We start from the raw sequence: 20,144 nt of genomic DNA, 5'->3' as shown, positions 1-20,144 counted from the left end.
TCTAGTTTGTTTATATCTGTGAATCTATTTCTTTTTTGTTATATTCACTCATTTGCTTTATTTTTAAAATTCCACATGTAAGTAATAACATACAGTATTTGTCTTTTTCTATAAGCATAATACCCTCCATGTTGTTGCAAGCGGCAAATTGTCATTCTTTTTTTATGGCTGAGTAGTAATATTCCATTGTATATACGTGCCACATCTTCTTTGTCCATTCATCTGTTGATGGACACTTAGGTTGCTTCTTATCTTGGCTATTGTAAATAATGCTGCTTAGGAACATTAGGGTGCATGTATCTTTTCAAATTAGTAGTTTCATTTTTTCTGGATATTTACCCAGAAGTAGAATTGCTGAATCATATGGTAATTCTATTTTTAGCTTTTTGAGGAACCCCCATACTGTTTTCTATAATGGCTGTACCAATTTGCATTTCCACCAGACGTGTACCTAAAGTTCCCTTTTCCCTATATCCTTGCCAAAATTTGTTATTTGTATTCTTTTTGATGATAGCCATTCTGACATGTGTGAGATATGTCATTGTGATTTTGATTTGCATTTTTCTGATGATTAGTGATGTTGAGCAACTTTTCCTGTACCAAAATGGGTATTTTTTAAAATCATAAAATAAGAGTATTTTCCTTTTGAGAAAGTTTGACAAAGAATCTACAGTAATTTACTCCTAATCAGATGAGATGCAGAGTGTGATAAGAACAGTTTGCACTAAAGCACTCTCCAAGGATGTTACTTTCTATGTTTCCGTCCCTATCCCAATATCTGTGACACTGGTCTTGAAAGAACTTAAAGTGTTTTCAGTAGCTTTATCTGAAATGGTCTTTTATTTCTGTGTAGAAAAAGCAAGGATATGGAAAATATATCTCTTTTAAATTATTAAGTTGAATTTACTTTCATGGCTTATTTTTCCTTCAACAGAAAAGGCTACTGAGCTGTTTTCAGAAAGTAAATGAAGTCAGTGTGTATATTTATATAATTCCATTTATTAAAACTGTTTTTTGTAAATGTTGAGAAATTTTAATTTATGCAATAGGTATTACATGATGTAATTTTCATAACAGAGCTCTCGGCATAATTTAAAGGAATGAATTAAAATTTATTCCTGGGAATTCCCTGGCGGACCAGTGGTGAGGACTCCGCGCTCTCACTGCCAAGAGCCCAGGTTCAATCCCTGGTCGGGAAGCTAAGATGTCGCATGCTGCACAGTGCAGCCAAAAAAATAAATAAAATAAAAACGATTCCTGCCAAAATACACTGTATTCAAATTATGAGGAAAAAATTTTAGGAACAGTAAATACAGAATATATTATTAAAGACTGAATAGTTTCTTATCACCCCTGACAAACACTAGCTGAGAAGGTAAATCGGTAGTTTAAGAATTAGTTGGTTATCTAGCTGAGCCAACAGCTATTCAGGAATGTGGAATTATGTGGAAATTTAGAAAGTTAATGTGGACTTTAGAATGTTAATGGTAACTTGTTACATAATATTTTTAATATAATCAATTTTCTTCATGTCTTTAGGAACTGGATCATTTCTGTAACCCCATCATTTATAAGCCCAAACCAAAAGTAGAGGTTGCTGAAGACAAGGCAAAAGCTAATAGTGAACACAACGGACCAGTGGATGGACAGAGTGGGACTGAAACTAAACCAGATACAACAAAAGACAGCACACAGCATACTAAATCTTCTGGAGAGATGGAAGTGGACTAAGTCTTAATTTCACCTTCACGTAATTCAAACAGTGCAAGTAACCACAGGGTCCATTCTTCTTTTACATCTGGTACACACAACAGACATTTAGTTGTTCTTAACCACTTTTTGTCATTTGTTTTTTGGAGTAGTTTTGAAAAGTGTTTTATATTGAGTGCACCTCTTGTTCATTTCCATTGCTGCTTAATGTGAAGATTTAGCTGAATATACATTAACAAGTCAGTTTAAGCTTTCCTAATATATTTTATGTCAAACATGCAAGATTGATAAGTAGCTGGCAACCTTATTTAAAGCTTCTACTTGGATAAACCTCAGCTCCTTTATTCAGGAAAGGATACTGTATTGTGCTACTGTTGCAGAAGCATAGATTTAATTGCATCATTATTTTGAAAAACAAATATTGACACTGATGTGGTTTAAAGCCACCAAGTCACTGACCTTTTTCTAGTTATGGTATTGTTATAATTTAAATATTAAAACAAATAAGAGGTTCCTTGACAAATTAGTCCATCTCGTTGGTGTGCCATGAGAACTTCAAAACTTTGTTTTCATCATATAAATGAACTAAATCACACATTGAAAAGGAAAATGCACAATTTTATGTTAAGGTGACACCAGCAGTTAGCTTCTTTTCATTAGTCATGTGGATTGATGTTTCTTAGAGTAATTCAGTGTCTTTAGCACTTGAAACTTCTGATCTACTTGTCCTGAAGACCAGTTGCTGCTAAAGTGATGCTGGCCCAAAAATGATGAAGCATTTTTGATGAAAATACCTTCATGTTAAGGGGAAAATGCTGTTGACCTACTCAGACATGCATCTGTGATGTTGATAACCTTGTTTTAGTTTTAATAGTTGTTTTGGTCTTCTTAGTTGATTTTGTTAATATGTTAACAGAGGGCAGGGAGAAACGGCACAATGTGTATTGCATTGTATACATTTATCACTGATTTACTTAATGTTAACATATAAACACTAAATAAGCAGTAATACTTGAAAAGAAGCACTTATACCATAGGTCTTAGGAAATACTGCTTGTAATAAACTTAACTGTGTTACACATCAACAGGCAAAATATAGAATGTTACATAGTGTAATATGATATGATGTGATTAAATTATAGTTCCTGCTGTTACAATACCTGTTCAGACCTTGGCTCCAGTTTTGGTGCTTCATATATAAATTATATGTGTTGAAGGGCTGTGAAATTAAGATATTTTAAAGACTTAATCTGTGCTTCATCACCAGACTTGTTCACACTGTTCAGTTCTGTGCAGAAGCTTGATATGGGAGCAGAATGAAATGACTTTTCAACCTATAAGAAAAAGAAGCATAGACAATGCATGGGCACTTGTGTTCTTAATGCCAATCAACTAGATTGACATAGGTTAAAATTTTGAAAGGCTCAGTTTTCCCCAAAGCTACATCATCTTTATATTAAGGATTAAAAACAAATTAATATGGACTTTTCTTAAGTAATAAAAATTGAGAGTTTAATATCTTTAGGGATAGTCGTTACTTCTCACAACTAGTTCTCTAAGAGAGATTCTGTTTCTACAGTGTAGTCTGCACTGAAAGGAAAGTATGGAGCAGTGCATTTTGCAGGGATTTTTATTCATCATTTTTGAGGGAGATGTCCCTTTTTTGCATTAAAAAATCATATAGACCCAATATATTTTTTAATGTTTTCAAACTAATGAAGTAATTATATACATTAGTAATGATGAAATAATACATTTTTTTAAAAGCATGTTTGTTACTTTTCGTTTGTATGTTGAATATATAGGTTCACTTCAGTAAGAGCATAAAAGTTATGAAAGGGAATATATAACAGTACACATAGGGCATTCACAGCTTTTTAAGAAGAAAATCTCCACCCACTTTGTTAGGAGCTGTACCTCCAAAACTAATTGGGAATATATGGGAACAAAGCTTTCTGCATCTGAATTGTGTAGTACATCCTGACATTTTCCAGTTCCATAAGTCAGTTTATATAGTTCTGTGTTTTAGTCAGAATTATAACATTCCAATTCCTGCAGTTATGTAACACTTCATTTAATAAGTTAAATATATCCAAAGATAATATGTATACTTTTCCTACCCATTTATTCAACTTAAATGATTTTCAAAAGCCCTTAACCTTATAATTATTTATTGAATACAGTAATAAAAGAGAAAATGTTCTCAATATAGTTTTGGGTAGAAGGCATGGGTTCAGTTTAATTTTAATCTGTATGAAATATGCAGTGCTTAGATGAAAAATTAAAGATCTTTTTTCAAAATAAAAAGCCACTATTTTAGAAGTTATTTTTAAAAATACATTGCAAAATAGGATGTATTCCTGTAGTAAACAAATAAGAACTAAGTATGTAGGAAATGATTAATAGGATTAATAGGAAATGATTAATTTAATGTATTAATCTAATACACTACGACTCTGGAAAAGTATAAATTATTTGGTTTTAGAAATCAACTCCTGATAGCCAATCGCATGGTGATTTTAAAAACAGATTGCTAAATAATGTAACAAAAGAAAGTCTGTGATGTTTTAATTCCTTAGCAATATACAGAATACTTAAGTTTTAAAACAACTATCAATACAAACAGCACACCAAAGAATGAGGCTATTGGAATAACAGATAATCTCAATTTTAAAAAGGTAAAAATTAGACTTTAAGAAGCAATAAAGATTTCTTAGACTTTGGGGGGTCAATTTTTAGTATACTTATGATTATATTTCCTAGCTAGAAGTCTTTAAAGTGAATTTTGGGGATCAATTATCAATATAATAAAGTGATATGTTAAAACAGTTTATCCAAATTAGCACAGATGCAACTGTTTTGAAAGACTATATTTAAAGATAATAGACATTTGAATACAGTGATCAATTGACCCAAAACAGATTTAACCATCCCTCTGTTTTCATAAATTTGAATTGTAAAACTAAGCCTACAAACATTCCCATTAGGATTTTGTTTTGTTTTTAATAGTTGGTATTTGGTAGTCCACAACAATTAAAGTCTTGGCATTAACTTTACATGTCATAGATTTAGAAGTGATAGACAAATATAACTTCATCTTTCTCAACTTTTAGAATCTGACAACAAAAAAACTTCAGTTCTAAAGTAGATGTTATTTTGTGGTTAGACTTCAGAACTTCTAAGTGGAATTTGGTTTTGTGATAGTGGATTCTGTAAAACTTAATGAGAGGCATATCTGATTGTATTGATACCTCAGTATTTAAAATCTGATGGCATTGATTAAAGTCAGCCACTGATATCTTTTCAAATGACACAGGTGTCAGGATGCTTATAAAGTCTGATTCTAATGTTTTATTATCCTCTTAACTACAGTATGTTTTATAACTATCAGTCATTTACCAAACTAATCTTCTTAGTCAATTTCAGAAGAGACAGACTTTTTGATCAAAAAAGAGAAAACAGTTTTAAAACTACCTTTTTTTTTTTGTCAAGGTTAAGCCAAAGTATAATTTTAAGACAACTTCCAGGAAGCACATAATCTTTTCTTTTGATAAAAAGTAATAAGATTTAATGCAGATCAAGACCAGGTCTTTAACCAAAACAAAAGCTTTAGTTATTTTACTTTCACATCTCTAATACACAATAAACTAAAATTAATATTCTTCCATGTTTCTTAACCAGACAGCTCTGGGTTTCTAATATAGCCAGATGTCTTAAGTTTTTTTCCCTTGTTAAATTCAAGGGTGATTGTTTCATACAATAACAGGGTACCTGGAATTTTTAGAATATTAACAAACTGCTTAGAAGAAAAACCCCTAAATGTCTATGGCAGTAGTCAGTACCTATAAGTGGTAATGGCTCTTTCACCTTCCAGATCTCTAGGGGTACCTCTAGCATATTGTTCGAGTAAGCATTAAAACAAAAGGCATGTCTGTTCAGATACATTATGAAATAACTTGGAGCTTTCAAGTCAAAGAAAGAAAACTAATAATTGAATCACGAACATTTGACTTAGTCTGTCAGGCAGGTCAAAATCCATATCAACAACAGCAACAAAAATAAATGGTAATGATCTTTGCTTTGGAATCTCTAATTTACTGTCATGTCCTAGGTCACATGATGAGTATTAGGGAAGTGTATTGATTACCCATCCTATAAAGAGATTAGTGAACTTCAACATGTTTTAGATAGTTTAATTGCATTATAGTATATTACACTATAAGTGGAAATTATCTTAGTCTTTCCAGTTACCTTGTTTTATCTCTCAGTTCTGGACTCTTAAATAATCATTATATTTCTCTCAATTACATTTTGTTTTATTTTGGATTATTCTTTAAGCCTTTTATTTCATGGATTTAAAAAAATACTTTTACGATCACTTTGATGGCTAATTTTATTACCTGTCTTTTTACTTTAAAACCAAATCTTACTGTTAAGAATTTTTTGACTCTTAAATTTATACTTGAAAAGCCATGCTATAAGTTTCCATATGTAATTTCTCTAAAATTTAATAAGGCTTAATAGATTTTTCATATTCTGGCCTTTGAATACTTTTAAGTAGTTCTAGACCAAAAGAGGTCAATTTTGTGAGTACTGTGTATTAAGTAACCAACGTCCCTCGTTTTTAATCCAGATATCAATGTAACAAAAAGGGTCAGAAATTCAAAACAGTTGTTAAAGATCAGACAACTTCAATTCTTTGCTGCTTTCTGATTACGTACATGTGTTGTGCATCCTTCTTGCTGTTTTTCAGAATTTCTTAAATTTTTTGCTTCCAAGACCTTGAGTTAACATGCTCTTGAAATCTTATGGACCCACCCAGAATGTAGATGTAAAAATGTAATTAGAAATGGAGAGCTAAGCAAAGGAAACATTAAAGTGTTGTGGTTTCTTCACCTGAAATAATACTTTTATGGCTTAGTGTCTTGGAAGGAGACTCACATTAAAAGTAAAAAATGTTATATTTGGCAGGATGAAGCCATTGTTGTTTAATATAGAAGCAAATTTTTAATGAAGTTACTGAATTGTTTAGTACTAAAATGGCATCCAAGTCATTTTTCCTTTCTCCAACCATTATTAAAATAATTTATACACATAGTGACTCCGACTCCAGTCATTAGTATAAAATACCTTCTGGCAGTTTAGTACCTACTAGCTTTTTTTTTTTTTTTTAAAGAAAACTACTGCATTTGATTTCTCAATTTCCCAGTTTGTTTTTAGCACAGATTGACCAGTGCAAAGCAGAAAATCATAATGAAGTGTGATGTGTCTATAAACTGCATATAACAGACCCTTAGTTTCAATAAGCAGACTTGAGAATGGTTTGTAATGTTAAGTCGGTAATGTTATTATATATGATGCTAATATATATGTGGCATACAATTTTGGTTCACATTTAAAATGTTTACATTTCACAGAATCAAAGTATATAAAACATTATATATATAAAATGGCATCTTCATACTAGTGAACAAACAGCAATTGATAAATGCATTTCAGTTTTGGATGGCAAGTGCACATTGTCAAGAAGTTATGTAATTATAAATATATTTATCTACTTACTCTTTGAACCATGAGTTTTACACACCTGAGGCTTAATGTTCACATACTGAACTTCACTGACTTGGTGGTTTGTGGACAGGTCATCAGAGTCATTTACATAAATTTGCTTGGCAGTGAGGGTTCTGAGTAAATTGACAAACTTTTTAAACCATCAAATGATATCGATTCTGAAAACTACAATAGTAGTTTGCTAATACTGTGTTGTCAGCGAATAACTTAACTTTATATTAGAAGAGAAAATCTAGTGATAAATGAACTAGACTTCAGAAATTTTCAGTACACAAAGAGGAGCTCCCTGCCCAAGTTTCTCCTGACCTCTTTTTGAGAATTGCTATTCCAGTTGAACATGTGTCAAATAGCATGTTGGGATAAGGAAACAACTGAGGTCCCCTGGTCTAGATTACAGCATTTGGTGCTTAATCTTCTAGTGCTTGAACAATTTGTGAGAATAAGAAGGATAATAAATCCTCAACTCAGAAAAATATTTATACCCCCATTTAACTTTCCAATGAAATGGAAATGAGTACTTTCAAAGTCTAGAAGGCTGAACAGTTGGCAGTTCATTCCTGTTCATCTTATCCTGATTTGGGGAAGAACTGGAGAGGATTTTGCTCTTTTTTTTTTTTAACCCACAATCCCTAGTGATTAAACAGCAAAGAGTTGATAACCTTCCCGAGGTGAAGAAGGAATGTCCGTTGACTGTAAGTACCTCCTAATACTTTATCCTCAAGCTCTCCCCTCTGCTGAAAGGTAAAGAAATCGGTTCAGGATGGTTCATGCATCCTGCAAATGCCAAAAGGCAATTTGAAGCAGTTCTGTTGAGCAGCATTTCCTTACTTTTCTTCACAATTATATTTGGTCTCCTGTTTAACCTCACTGAAAAGGATTTGTGTATTCGTTTTAGACATAACAAGATTCACGTTAAATTAAGAACAAATAACTAGGAATTTGTAGTAAAGAAAACTAACCCTGTTGAAGGCAACGAGAAGCAAAGAACAAAGAGAAATAAAATAGAAGTCCAAATATCACTAGTTATGACAACGTAAGTACCATAAACTTAGCAGTTTAAGAACTACATGTAGTGTTTACAAATACACTTCTTAAACATAATGATGTAATAGTTGAAAGTAAATTAATGAAAAAATGCCAATCAAAAGAAACTTATTAATCAGATTAAGTTGCCTTTACAGTGGGGAAAAAAAGGGGGGAGTATTGGTATACAGAGTTTTAATAATGGTAGAGCAATTCACCAGAAATGTAACTCTGAAACAACAGCCTCTAAATATATAAAGCAATTTGACAACTACGAAAAGAAGTTTAGGCCCACAGTATCAGTGATAACTGGTAGTAGGCTATAAGTATAAACAGAAATGAATAGAACTTTAAAACCTAGATCTAATATAATTATATGAACTGTCACTCAGCTATCAGGTAAAACTATTTTACATAAATATGTAATATTTAGTAAACATGACACCATAGCCAAAAGAAATTCCATATGCTTGAATTGAAAAAAAATGAACTTATAGAAAAGTCAAATCCTGTTGAAAATCAGAACATACTTCTACTTGAATGACAATATAAACTGCTTTAAATGGCAGCTGTACCCCTTAAACCTCAATCTCTTTTGGACCTACTCTTTCTCTCATTGCAGTACATGAGCATGCACATAATAAGCACTCAGCAATCTTTAAGTCAATGAACCTGCATATGAAATGCAACTTGGTAACTTGCAGCTGAAGCACTAATTTAGAATTTTATACAGGCATACCTCATTTTACTGTTTTTTTTTACAAATTGAAGCTTTATGGCAACCGTGTGTTGTCACAGGATGGTAGGTATTTTTTAGCAATCAAGTACTTTTTACGTAAGGTATGTATGTATTTTTTTGACTTAATGGTATTGCACACTTAACAGACTACAGTATAGGGTAAACATAACTTTATTTTTATTTATTCATTTATTTAATTTATTTATTTTATTTCTGCACCAAGCATGGCATTCAGGATCTTAGTTCCCTGACCAGGGATCAAACCTGTGCCCCCTGCAGTGGACGCATGAGTCTTAACCACTGAACTGCTGGGGAGGTCCCAAAGATAACTTATAGGCACTGGAAAATCAAAAAATGTGTGAAACTCACTTTGTCATATTCACTTTATTACCATGGTGTGGAACTGAACCTGCAACATCTCTGAGGTATGCCTGTATGCTTTAATGCATATACTTAAAATGATGTAAAAGATGTAATGGCTTAAGAATACCAGTAAAAAGGTAGATAACAGCAAAATGAACCTGAAGAAAATTAAAAGGTAAAGAAGGAAATAAGAGCTGAAATCAATAGTAAATGGAATAAAGAATGAAAACATGTATCTGAAAGTAATATATATATTATTATATATATATATATAATTATATATATAATATATAGAGAGAGAGGTGGTACGTGGGCCTCTCACTGTTGTGGCCTCTCCCGTTGCGGAGCACAGGCTCCGGACGCACAGGCTCAGTGGCCATGGCTCACGGGCCCAGCCGCTCGGCGGCATGTGGGATCTTCCCGGACCGGGGCATGAACCCATGTCCCTTGTATCAGCAGGCGGACTCTCAACCACTGTGCTACCAGGGAAGCCCTGAAAATCATATTTTTAAAAACAGACAAGCCTCTGCCAAAGTTAATCAAGGAAAACAAACATAAGCATTAAAGAGATTGATTGAGTTAAAAATTTACCCATAATCCCACTTACAATCCCATCAGAAAGAATACAATACCTGGGAATAAAACCTACCTAAGGTAGTAAAAGACCTGAACTCAGAAAACTATAAAACACTGATGAAATAAACTGAGGACAAAACAAACAGATGGAAAGGGATAATGTGTTCATGGACTGGAAGAATTAATATAATTTAAGCGACCATACTACTCAAGGTAATCTACAGATTCAATGCCATCCATATCAAATAGCAAGGGCATTTTTCACAGAACTAGAACAAATAATTTTCAAATTTATATGGAAACACAAAAGACCCCGAATAGCCAAAGCAATCTTGAGACAGAAGAACAAACTTGGAGGTAGCACAGTCACTGATTTCAAACTGTACCACAAAGCTACAGTAATCAATGGAACAGAGTAGAGAGCCCAGGAAAGAACCAATATTGTAAAAATGACTATACTACCCAAAGCAATCTACAGATTCAGTGAAATCCCTATCAAATTACCAATGGCATTTTTTCACAGAATTAGAACAAAAAATTTTACAATTTGTATGGAAACACAAAAGACCCCGAATAGCCAAAGCAGTCTTGAGAAAGAAAAATGGAGCTGGAGGAATCAGGCTCCCTGACTTCAGGCTATATTACAAAGCTACAGTAATCAAGACAGTATGGTACTGGTACAAAAACAAATATAGATCAATGGAACAGGATAGAAAGCCCAGAGATAAACCCATGCACCTATGGTCACCTAATCTATAACAAAGGAGGCAAGAATATACAATGGAGAAAAGTTTCTTCAATAAGTGGTGCTGGGAAAACTGGATAGCTACATGTAAAAGAATGAAATCAGAATACTCCCTAATGCCATATACAAAAATAAACTCAAAATGGATTAAAGACCTAAATGTAAGGCTGGACACTATAAAGCCCTTAGAGGAAAACATAGGCGGAACACTCTTTGACATAAATAGCAGCAAGATCTTTTTTGACCCACCTCCTAGAGAAATGAAAATAACAAAAGTAAACAAGTGGGACCTAATGAAACTTAAAAGCTTTTGCACAGCAAAGAAAACCATGAACAAGACACACAACCCTCAGAATGGGAGAACCCTCAGAATGGGAGAAAATATTTGTAAACGAAGCAACTGACAAGGGATTAATCTCCAAAACATACAAACAGCTCATACAGCTCAATATCAAAAAACAAACAACCCAATCAAAAAATGGGCAGAAGATCTAAATACACATTTCTCCAAAGAAGACATACAGATGGCCGATAGGCACATGAAAAAGATGCTCAACATCACAAATTATTAGAGAAATGCAAATCAAAACTACAATAAGGTAGCAACCTCACACCAGTCAGAATGGCCATCATAAAAAAACTCTACAAATAACAAATGCTAGAGAGGGTGTGGAGAACATTTGCACTGTTGGTGGGAATGTAAATTGGTATAGCCACTATGGAAAACAGTATAGAGGTTCCTTAAAAAACTTAGAGTTACCATATAATCCAGCAATGCCACACTGGGTATATAAATGAAAAATATGAAAACATTAATTTGAACAGATACATGCACCCCAGTGTTCATAACAGCATTATTTACAATTGCCAAGATATGGAAACAACCTGAATGTCCATTAACAGATGAATGGGTAAAGAAGATGTGGTGTATATATACAATGGAAAACTACTCAGCCATAAAAAAGAAATGTTGCATTTGCAACAACCTGGATGGACTTGGAGGGTATCATGCTAAGTGAAATAGCTGAGAAAAAGACAAATACTGTATGATATCACTTATAAGTAGAATCTAAAAACTAAACTAGTGAATGTAACAAAAAAGAAACAGACTCACAAATATAGAGAACGACCTAGTAGTTATCATGAAGAGACTGAAGGGCGGAGGGGCAAGTTATGGGTTGGGGATTAAGAGGTACAAACTAACTACTATGGATAAAATAAATAAACTACAGGGACATATTGTGTAACACAGGAAATACAGCCAATATTTTATAATAACTATAAATGGAGTATAACCTTTAAAATTATGAATCACTGTTGTATATCTCAAACATAGAATATTGGACAGCAACTATACCTCAAATAAATAAATAAAAATTTTAAAAGGGAACATACTCATTGTAAAAATACTGTAAAAACAGGAAAATACAAAGATTAAAAGATAAATCAACGTTTCAGGGGAAAAAAAAAGGACCTCTATATAGAGGTCTCTATATAATCTACATAGATAGAAAAAATTATAAAACATTACTGAGACATTATAGTAGACCTAAATGAAGAAAAATACCATGTTCAAAGATTGGAAGACTTGATCTTGTTAATGACAGTTCTCCCAAAATTGCTACATAGACTCAATACAGTTCCAATTGCAATGCAATGCAAGTCTAGTCAAAATCTCAGCAGGTGTCTTTTGGAGAATGACAAGCTAATATTTATATTGAAATGCAAAAGGCCAAGAACTGCAGACACTTTTAAAGAAAAATAAAAACAGGGTATTGGCTACAGCATTATACATATAAAGCTATTAAGCTTTAGTTAAAGTAGCGTAATATTGGTGCAGGAATGCAGTGGAACAGAATAGAGGGCCCACAAAAAGACCATTCATTTGGTGACAATATAGAACATTGGACAAAGGTCAGACTCTCACTAAAAGGTACAGGGGAAAGTTGTCATCCACATGGGGGAAAACACAACTAAGTACTATGTCACAGTATAAAGAAGAATCAAATCCAAGTAGACTAAAGACTTAGCTGTGAAAGTCAAAACTACAGGTTTGTTCATTTAACCGAGGTATAATTAAAATGCAACACTGTATTCGTTTCCAGTGTACAACTTCATGATTCAATATTTGTATCAAAACTTTTTAGAAGGCGGAGATCACCTTCCTCCCACAGATACACCAGAAATACATCTACACGTGGAACAACTCCTACAGAACACCTACTGAATGCTGGCAGAAGACCTCAGACCTCCCAAAAGGCAAGAAACCCCCCACGTACCTGGGTAGGGTAAAAGAAAAAAGAATAAACAGAGACAAAAGGATAGGGATGGGACCTGCACCTCTGGGAGGGAGCCGTGAAGGAGGAAAGGTTTCCACACACTAGGAAGCCCCTTCGCGGGCGGAGACTGCGGGTGGCAGAGCAGGAAAGCTTCGGAGCCGCAAAGGAGAGCACAGCAACAGGGGTGCGGAGGGCAAAGCAGTGAGATTCCCGCACAGAGTATCGGTGCCGACTGGCACTCACCAGCCCGAGAGGCTTGTCTGCTCACCCTCCGGGACGCACGGGGCTGGGAGCTGAGGCTCGGGCTTCAGTCGGAGCGCCGAGAGAGGACTGGGGTTGGCAGCGTGAACACGGCCTGCAGGGGGTTAGTGTGCCACGGCTGGCCGGGAGGGAGTCCGGGAAAAAGTCTGGACCTGCCGAAGAGGCAAGAGACTTTTTCTTTCCTCTTTGTTTCCTGGTGCGTGAGGAGAAGGGATTACGAAGGCTACTTAAAGGAGCTCCAGAGACGGGCGCGAGCCACGGCTAAAAGTGCGGACCCCAGAGACAGGCAAGAGACGCTAAGGCTGCTGCTGCTGCCACCAAGAAGCCTGTGTGCGAGCACAGGTCACTATCTACACCCCCCTTCCGGGGAGCCTGTGCAGCCCGCCACTGCCAGGGTCCCGGGATCCAGGGACAACTCCCCGGGGGGAACACACAGCGCGCCTCAGGCTGGTGCAACATCACACCGGCCTCTGCACACCGGAAAGGAAATAGTTAATCAAGTCCAGGAAGCACAGAAAGTCCCATACAGGATAAATCCAAGGAGAAACACGCTGAGACACATATTAATCAAATACTCAAAAATTAAATACAAAGAAAACATATTAAAAGCAGCAAGGGAAAAACAACAAATACCACACAAGGGAATCCCCATAAGGTTAACACCTGATCTTTCAGCAGAAACTCTGCAAGCCAGAAGGGACTGGCAGGACATATTGAAAGTGATGAAGGAGAAAAACCTGCAACCAAGATTACTCTACCCAGCAAGGATCTCATTCAGATTTGATGGAGAAATTAAAACCTCTACAGACAAGCAAAAGCTGAGAGAGTTCAGCACCACCAAACCAGCTTTACAACAAATGCTAAAGGAACTTCTCTAGGCAAGAAACATAAGAGAAGGAAAAGACCTACAATAACGAACCCAAAACAATTAAGAAAATGGGAGTAGGAACATACATATCGATAATTACCTTAAATGTAAATGGACTAAATGCTCCCACCAAAAGACACAGATTAGCTGAATGGATACAAAAACAAGACCCATATATATGCTGTCTACAAGAGACCCACTTCAGACCTAGAGACACATACAGACTGATAGTAAGGGGATGGAAAAAGATATTCCATGCAAATGGAAACCAAAAGAAAGCTGGAGTAGCAATTCTCGTATCAGACAAAATAGACTTTAAAAGAAGACTATTAGAAGAGAGAAAGAAGGACACTACATAATGATCAAGGGATCGATCCAAGAAGAAGATATAACAATTGTAAATATTTATGCACCCAACACAGGAGCACCTCAATACATAAGGCAAATACTAACAGCCATAAAAGGGGAAATCAACAGTAACACATTCATAGTAAGGGACATCAACACCCCACTTTCACCAATGCACAGATCATCCAAAATGAAAATAAATAAGGAAACACAAGCTTTAAATGATACATTAAACAAGATAAACTTAATTGATATTTATAGGACATTCCATCCAAAAACAACAGAATACACATTTTTCTCAAGTTCTCATGGAACATTCTCCAGGATAGATCATATCTTGGGTCAGAAATCAACCCTTGGTAAATTTAAGAAAACTGAAATTGTATCAAGTATCTTTTCTGACCACAATGCTATGAGACTAGATATCAATTACAGGAAAAGACCTATAAAAAATACAAACACATGGAGGCTAAACAATACACTACTTAATAACAAAGTAATCACTGAAGAAATCAAAGAGGAAATAAAAAAATACCTAGAAACAAATGACAATGGAGACATGACGACCCAAAACCTATGGGATGCAGCAAAAGCAGTTCTAAGAGGGAAGTTTATAGCAATACAATCCTACCTTAAGAAACAGGATACATCTCGAATAAACAACCTAACCTTGCCCCTAAAGCAATTAGAGAAATAAGAACAAAAAATGCCCAAAGTTAGTAGAAGGAAAGAAATCATAAAAATCAGATCAGAAATAAATGAAAAAGAAATGAAGGAAACGATAGCAAAGATCAATAAAACTAGAAACTGGTTCTTTGAGAAGATAAACAAAATTGATAAGCCATTAGCCAGACTCATCAAGGAAAAAAGGGAGAAGACTCAAATCAATAGAATTAGAAATGAAAAAGGAGAAGTAACAACTGACACTGCAGAAACACAAAAGATCATGAGAGATTACTACAAGCAACTCTATGCCAATAAAATGGACAACCTGGAAGCAATGGACAAATTCTTAGAAAAGCACAACCTGCCAAGACTGAATCAGGAAAAAATAGAAAATATGAACAGACAACTCACAAGCACTGAAATCGAAACTGTGATTAAAAATCTTCCAAGCAACAAAAGCCCGGGACCAGATGGCTTCACAGGCGAATTCTATCAAACTTTTAGAGAAGAGCTAACACCTATCCTTCTCAAACTCTTCCAAAATATAGCAGAGGGAGGAACACTCCCAAACTCATTCTACAAGGCCACCATCACCCTGATACCAAAACCAGACAAGGATGTCACAAAGAAAGAAAACCACAGGCCAATATCACTGATGAACATAGATGCAAAAATCCTCAACAGAATACTAGCAAACAGAATCCAACAAACACACGTTAAAAGGATCATACACCATGATCAAGTGGAGTTTATTCCAGAAATGCAAGGATTCTTCAATATACACAAATCAACCAACGTGATACACATTCTTAACAAACTGAAGGAGAAAAACCATATGATCATCTCAATAGATGCAGACAAAGCTTTCGACAAAATTCAACACCCATTTATGATAAAAACCCTGCAGGAAGTAGGCATAGAGGGAACTTTCCTCAACATAATAAAGGCCATATATGACAAACCCACAGCCAACATCGTCCTCATGGTGAAACACTGAAAGCATTTCCACTAAGATCAGGAACAAGACAAGGTTGCCCACTCTCACCACTCTTATTCAACATAGTTTTGGAAGTTTTAGCCAGAGCAATCAGAGAAGAAAAGGAAATAAAAGGAATCCAAATCGGAAAAGAAGAAGTAAAGCTGTCACTGTTTGAAGATGACATGACACTATACATAGAGGATCCTAAAGATGCTACCAGAAAACTACTAGAGCTAATCAATGAATTTGGTAAAGTAGCAGGATACAAAACTAATGCACAGAAATCTCTGGCAGTCCTATACACTAATGATGAAACATCTGAAAGTGAAATGAAGAAAACACTCCCATCTACCACTGCAACAAAAAGAATAAAATATCTAGGAATAAACCTACCTAAGGAGACAAAAAACCTGTATGCAGAAAATTATGACACTGATGAAAGAAATTAAAGATGATACAAATAGATGGAGAGATATATACCATGTTCTTGGATTGGAAGAATCAACATTGTGAAAATGAGTCTACTACCCAAAGCAATCTACAGATTCAATGCAATCCCTATGAAACTACCACTGGCATTTTTTCACAGAATTAGAACAAAAAATTTTACAATTTGTATGGAAACACAAAAGACCCCGAATAGCCAAAGCAATCTTGAGAACGAAAAATGAAGCTGGAGGAATCAAGCTCCCTGACTTCAGACTATACTACAAAGCTACAGTAATCAAGACAGTATGGTCCTGGCACAAAAACAGAAAAATAGATCAATGGAACAGGATAGAAAGCCCAGAGATAAACCCACACACATATGGTCATCTTATCTTTGATAAAGGAGGCAGGAATGTACAGTGGAGAAAGGACAGCCTCTTCAATAAGTGGTGCTGGGAAAACTGGACAGGTACATGTAAAAGTATGAGATTAGATCACTCCCTAACACCATACACAAAAATAAACTCCAAATGGATTAAAGACCTAAATGTAAGGCCAGAAACTATCAAACTCTTAGAGGAAAACATAGGCAGAACACTCTATGACATAAATCACAGCAAGATCCTTTTTGACCCACCTCCTAGAGAAATGGAAATAAAAACAAAAATAAACAAATGGGACCTAATGAAACTTCAAAGCTTTTGCACAGCAAAGGAAACCATAAACAAGACCAAAAGACAACCATCAGAATGGGAGATAATATTTGCAAATGAGGCAACTGACAAAGGATTAATCTCCAAAATTTATAAGCAGCTCATGCAGCTCAATAACAAAAAAACAAACAACCCACTCCAAAAATGGGCAGAAGACCTAAACAGACATTTCTCCAAAGAAGATACACAGACTGCCAGCAAACACATGAAAGAATGCTCAACATCATTAATCGTTAGAGAAATGCAAATCAAAGTGAGATATCATCTCACACCAGTCAGAATGGCCATCATCAAAAAATCTAGAAACAATAAATGCTGGAGAGGGTGTGGAGAAAAGCGAACACTCTTGCACTGCTGGTGGGAATGTGAATTGGTACAGCCACTATGGAGAACAGTATGGAGGTTCCTTAAAAAACTGCAAATAGAACTACCATATGACCCAGCAAACCCACTACTGGGCATATACCCTGAGAAAACCATAATTCAAAGAGTCATGTACCAAAATGTTCATTGCAGCTCTATTTACAATAGTCCAGAAATGGAAACAACCTAAGTGTCCATCATCGGATGAATGGGTAAAGAAGATGTGGCACATATATACAATGGAATATTACTCAGCCATAAAAAGAAACAAAATTGAGCTATTTGTAATGAGGTGGATGGACCTTCACTCTGGCTGTCATACAGAGTGAAGTAAGAAAGAGTAAGACAAATACCGTATGCTAACACATATATATGGAATTTAAGGGGAAAAAATGTCATGAAGAACCTAGGGGTAAGACAGGAATAAAGACACAGACCTACTAGAGAATGGACCTGAGGATATAGGGAGGGGGAAGGGTAAGCTGTGACAAAGCGAGAGAGTGACATGGACATATATACACACTACCAAACGTAAAATAGATAGCTAGTGGGAAGCAGCCGCATAGCACAGGGAGAGCACCTCGGTGCTCTGGGACCACCTAGAGGGGTGGGAGGGTGGAAGGGAGGGAGACGCAAGAGGGAAGAGATATGGGAACAATATGTATATGTATAACTAATTCACTTTGTTATAAAACAGAAACTAACACACCATTGTAAACCAATTATACTCCAATAAAGATGTAAAAAAAAAAATTTGGGGAAGATGGAATTATGAAGTTGCGTGAAAAATGGCAGAAGGTAGTAGAACAAAATGGTGAATATGTTGTTCAATAACGTTCCTGGTGAAAATAAAAAATGTCTTTTATTTTTACTTAAAAACTGAAGGAATGGGATTTCCCTGGTGGCACAGTGGTTGGGAGTCCGCCTGCCAATGCAGGAGACACGGGTTCGGTCCCTGGTCCGGGAATATCCCACATGCCCTGGAGCAACGAAGCCCTTGTGCCACAACTGCTGAGCCTGTGCTCTAGAGCCCAAGAGCCACAGCTACTGAAGCCCGTGCGCCTGGAGCCTGTGCTCCGCAGCAAAAGAGACCATAGGTGATGAGAAGCCTGTGCACCACAATGAGGAGTAGCTCCCACTCGCTGCAGCTAGAGAAAGCCTGCGTGCAGCAACGAAGACCCAATGCAGCCAAAAATAAAATAACTAAAATAAATTTATTTAAAAAGAAAAAGAACAAAGGAACTTTTTGGTCAGCCCAATAATATGCTTAAGATCCTTTCTTTTTGTGAATCTATTGTAAGGTTTTGATTGGTGATTACTCTGGATTTCAAGAATGCCGACCCATAACAATATCTGCTTGCTTTAAGCTGATAGTCATACAAGTTAAACACATTCTAAAATATCTACATTTTTGTACTCCCCTCCCTCATATTTTTTTTATTTTAATGTCCTATTTTACGTTTTCATGATTATCTTTTAGTGCTACTTGTAGTTATAATGTTTTACAAAAATTATTTGAGGGCTTCCCTGGTGGTGCAGTGGTTGAGAGTCCGCCTGTCAATGCAGGGGACACGGGTTCGTGCCCCAGTCCGGGTAGATCCCACATGCCATGGAGCAGCTAGGCCCGTGAGCCATGGACGCTGAACCTGCGCGTCCAGAGCCTGTGCTCCTCAACGGGAGAGGCCACAACAGTGAGAGGCCCGTGTACCGCAAAAAAAAAAAAAAAAAAATTTGATTTTTTTAAATCTTACAAGCAACTCTATGCCAATAAAATGGACAACCTGGAAGAAATGGACAAATTCTTAAAAATGCATAACCTGCCAAGACTGAATCAGGAAAAAATAGAAAATATGAACAGACAAATCACAAGCACTGAAATTGAAACTGTGATTAAAAATCTTCCAAGCAACAAAAGCCCGGGACCAGACGGCTTCACAGGCGAATTCTATCAAACTTTTAGAGAAGAGCTAACACCTATCCTTCTCAAACTCTTCCAAAATATAGCAGAGGGAGGAACACTCCCAAACTCATTCTACAAGGCCACCATCACCCTGATACCAAAACCAGACAAGGATGTCACAAAGAAAGAAAACTACAGGCCAATATCACTGATGAACATAGATGCAAAAATCCTCAACGGAATACTAGCAAGATCACTTAATGGCTTAAGTGATCTTCAACCATATATTTGCCTTTCCTACTGGGATTTTCCCCTTTTCTTTAGATTCTTGTTTCTTTTTTAGAGATTGTTCAATATTTCTTTTAGGGTACGTTTAGCATTGTTGAATTCTTTGTTTTTGCTTGTCTTAGAAATTATTTTCCCTTCTATTCTAAATGATAATCTTGCTGAGCAGAATATCCTAGGTTGCATGTTTTTCCCTTTCAGTAATTTGAATATATCATACCACTTCCTTCTGGCCTGCAATGTTTCTGCAAAAGATTCACCTGATAGGGGAACTGGGGGTTTCCTTGTAACTCCTTGTTTTTCTCTTGCTGCCTTTAGAATCCTCT

The 20,144-nt window shown here is 35.7% G+C and overlaps 1 protein-coding gene and 1 long non-coding RNA gene across 5 annotated transcripts in view; one reads left to right on the top strand and one right to left on the bottom strand.

Annotated features, from left to right (window-relative positions):
• HSPA4L (heat shock protein family A (Hsp70) member 4 like) overlaps positions 1-6,805 on the top strand; it is a 55,634-nt gene extending 48,829 nt beyond the window's left edge. The window contains exon 20 of the mRNA XM_004319870.4: positions 1,540-6,805. Within this exon, the coding sequence (XP_004319918.2) occupies positions 1,540-1,731 (192 nt within the window). The 3' untranslated portion in view covers positions 1,732-6,805. The remainder of the gene's footprint in view (positions 1-1,539) is intronic.
• The window catches only part of LOC109548768 (uncharacterized), an 86,385-nt gene that overhangs the window by 44,985 nt on the left and 21,256 nt on the right, over positions 1-20,144 (bottom strand). For 3 of the 4 annotated variants that reach the window (XR_012331873.1, XR_004526607.2, XR_012331872.1), the window contains exon 2: positions 2,871-3,044. This is a non-coding gene — a long non-coding RNA (uncharacterized lncRNA). Of the gene's footprint in view, positions 1-2,750; positions 3,045-20,144 lie in introns of those variants that run through there. The other variant, XR_012331871.1, reaches the window with a different exon arrangement.

Source organism: Tursiops truncatus, chromosome 5 (genome assembly GCF_011762595.2).
Source record: "Tursiops truncatus isolate mTurTru1 chromosome 5, mTurTru1.mat.Y, whole genome shotgun sequence".
NCBI classification, from domain to species: domain Eukaryota; kingdom Metazoa; phylum Chordata; class Mammalia; order Artiodactyla; family Delphinidae; genus Tursiops; species Tursiops truncatus.
Note: the sequence above shows the minus strand (reverse complement) of the source record. Positions and strands in the feature narration are given on the sequence as shown.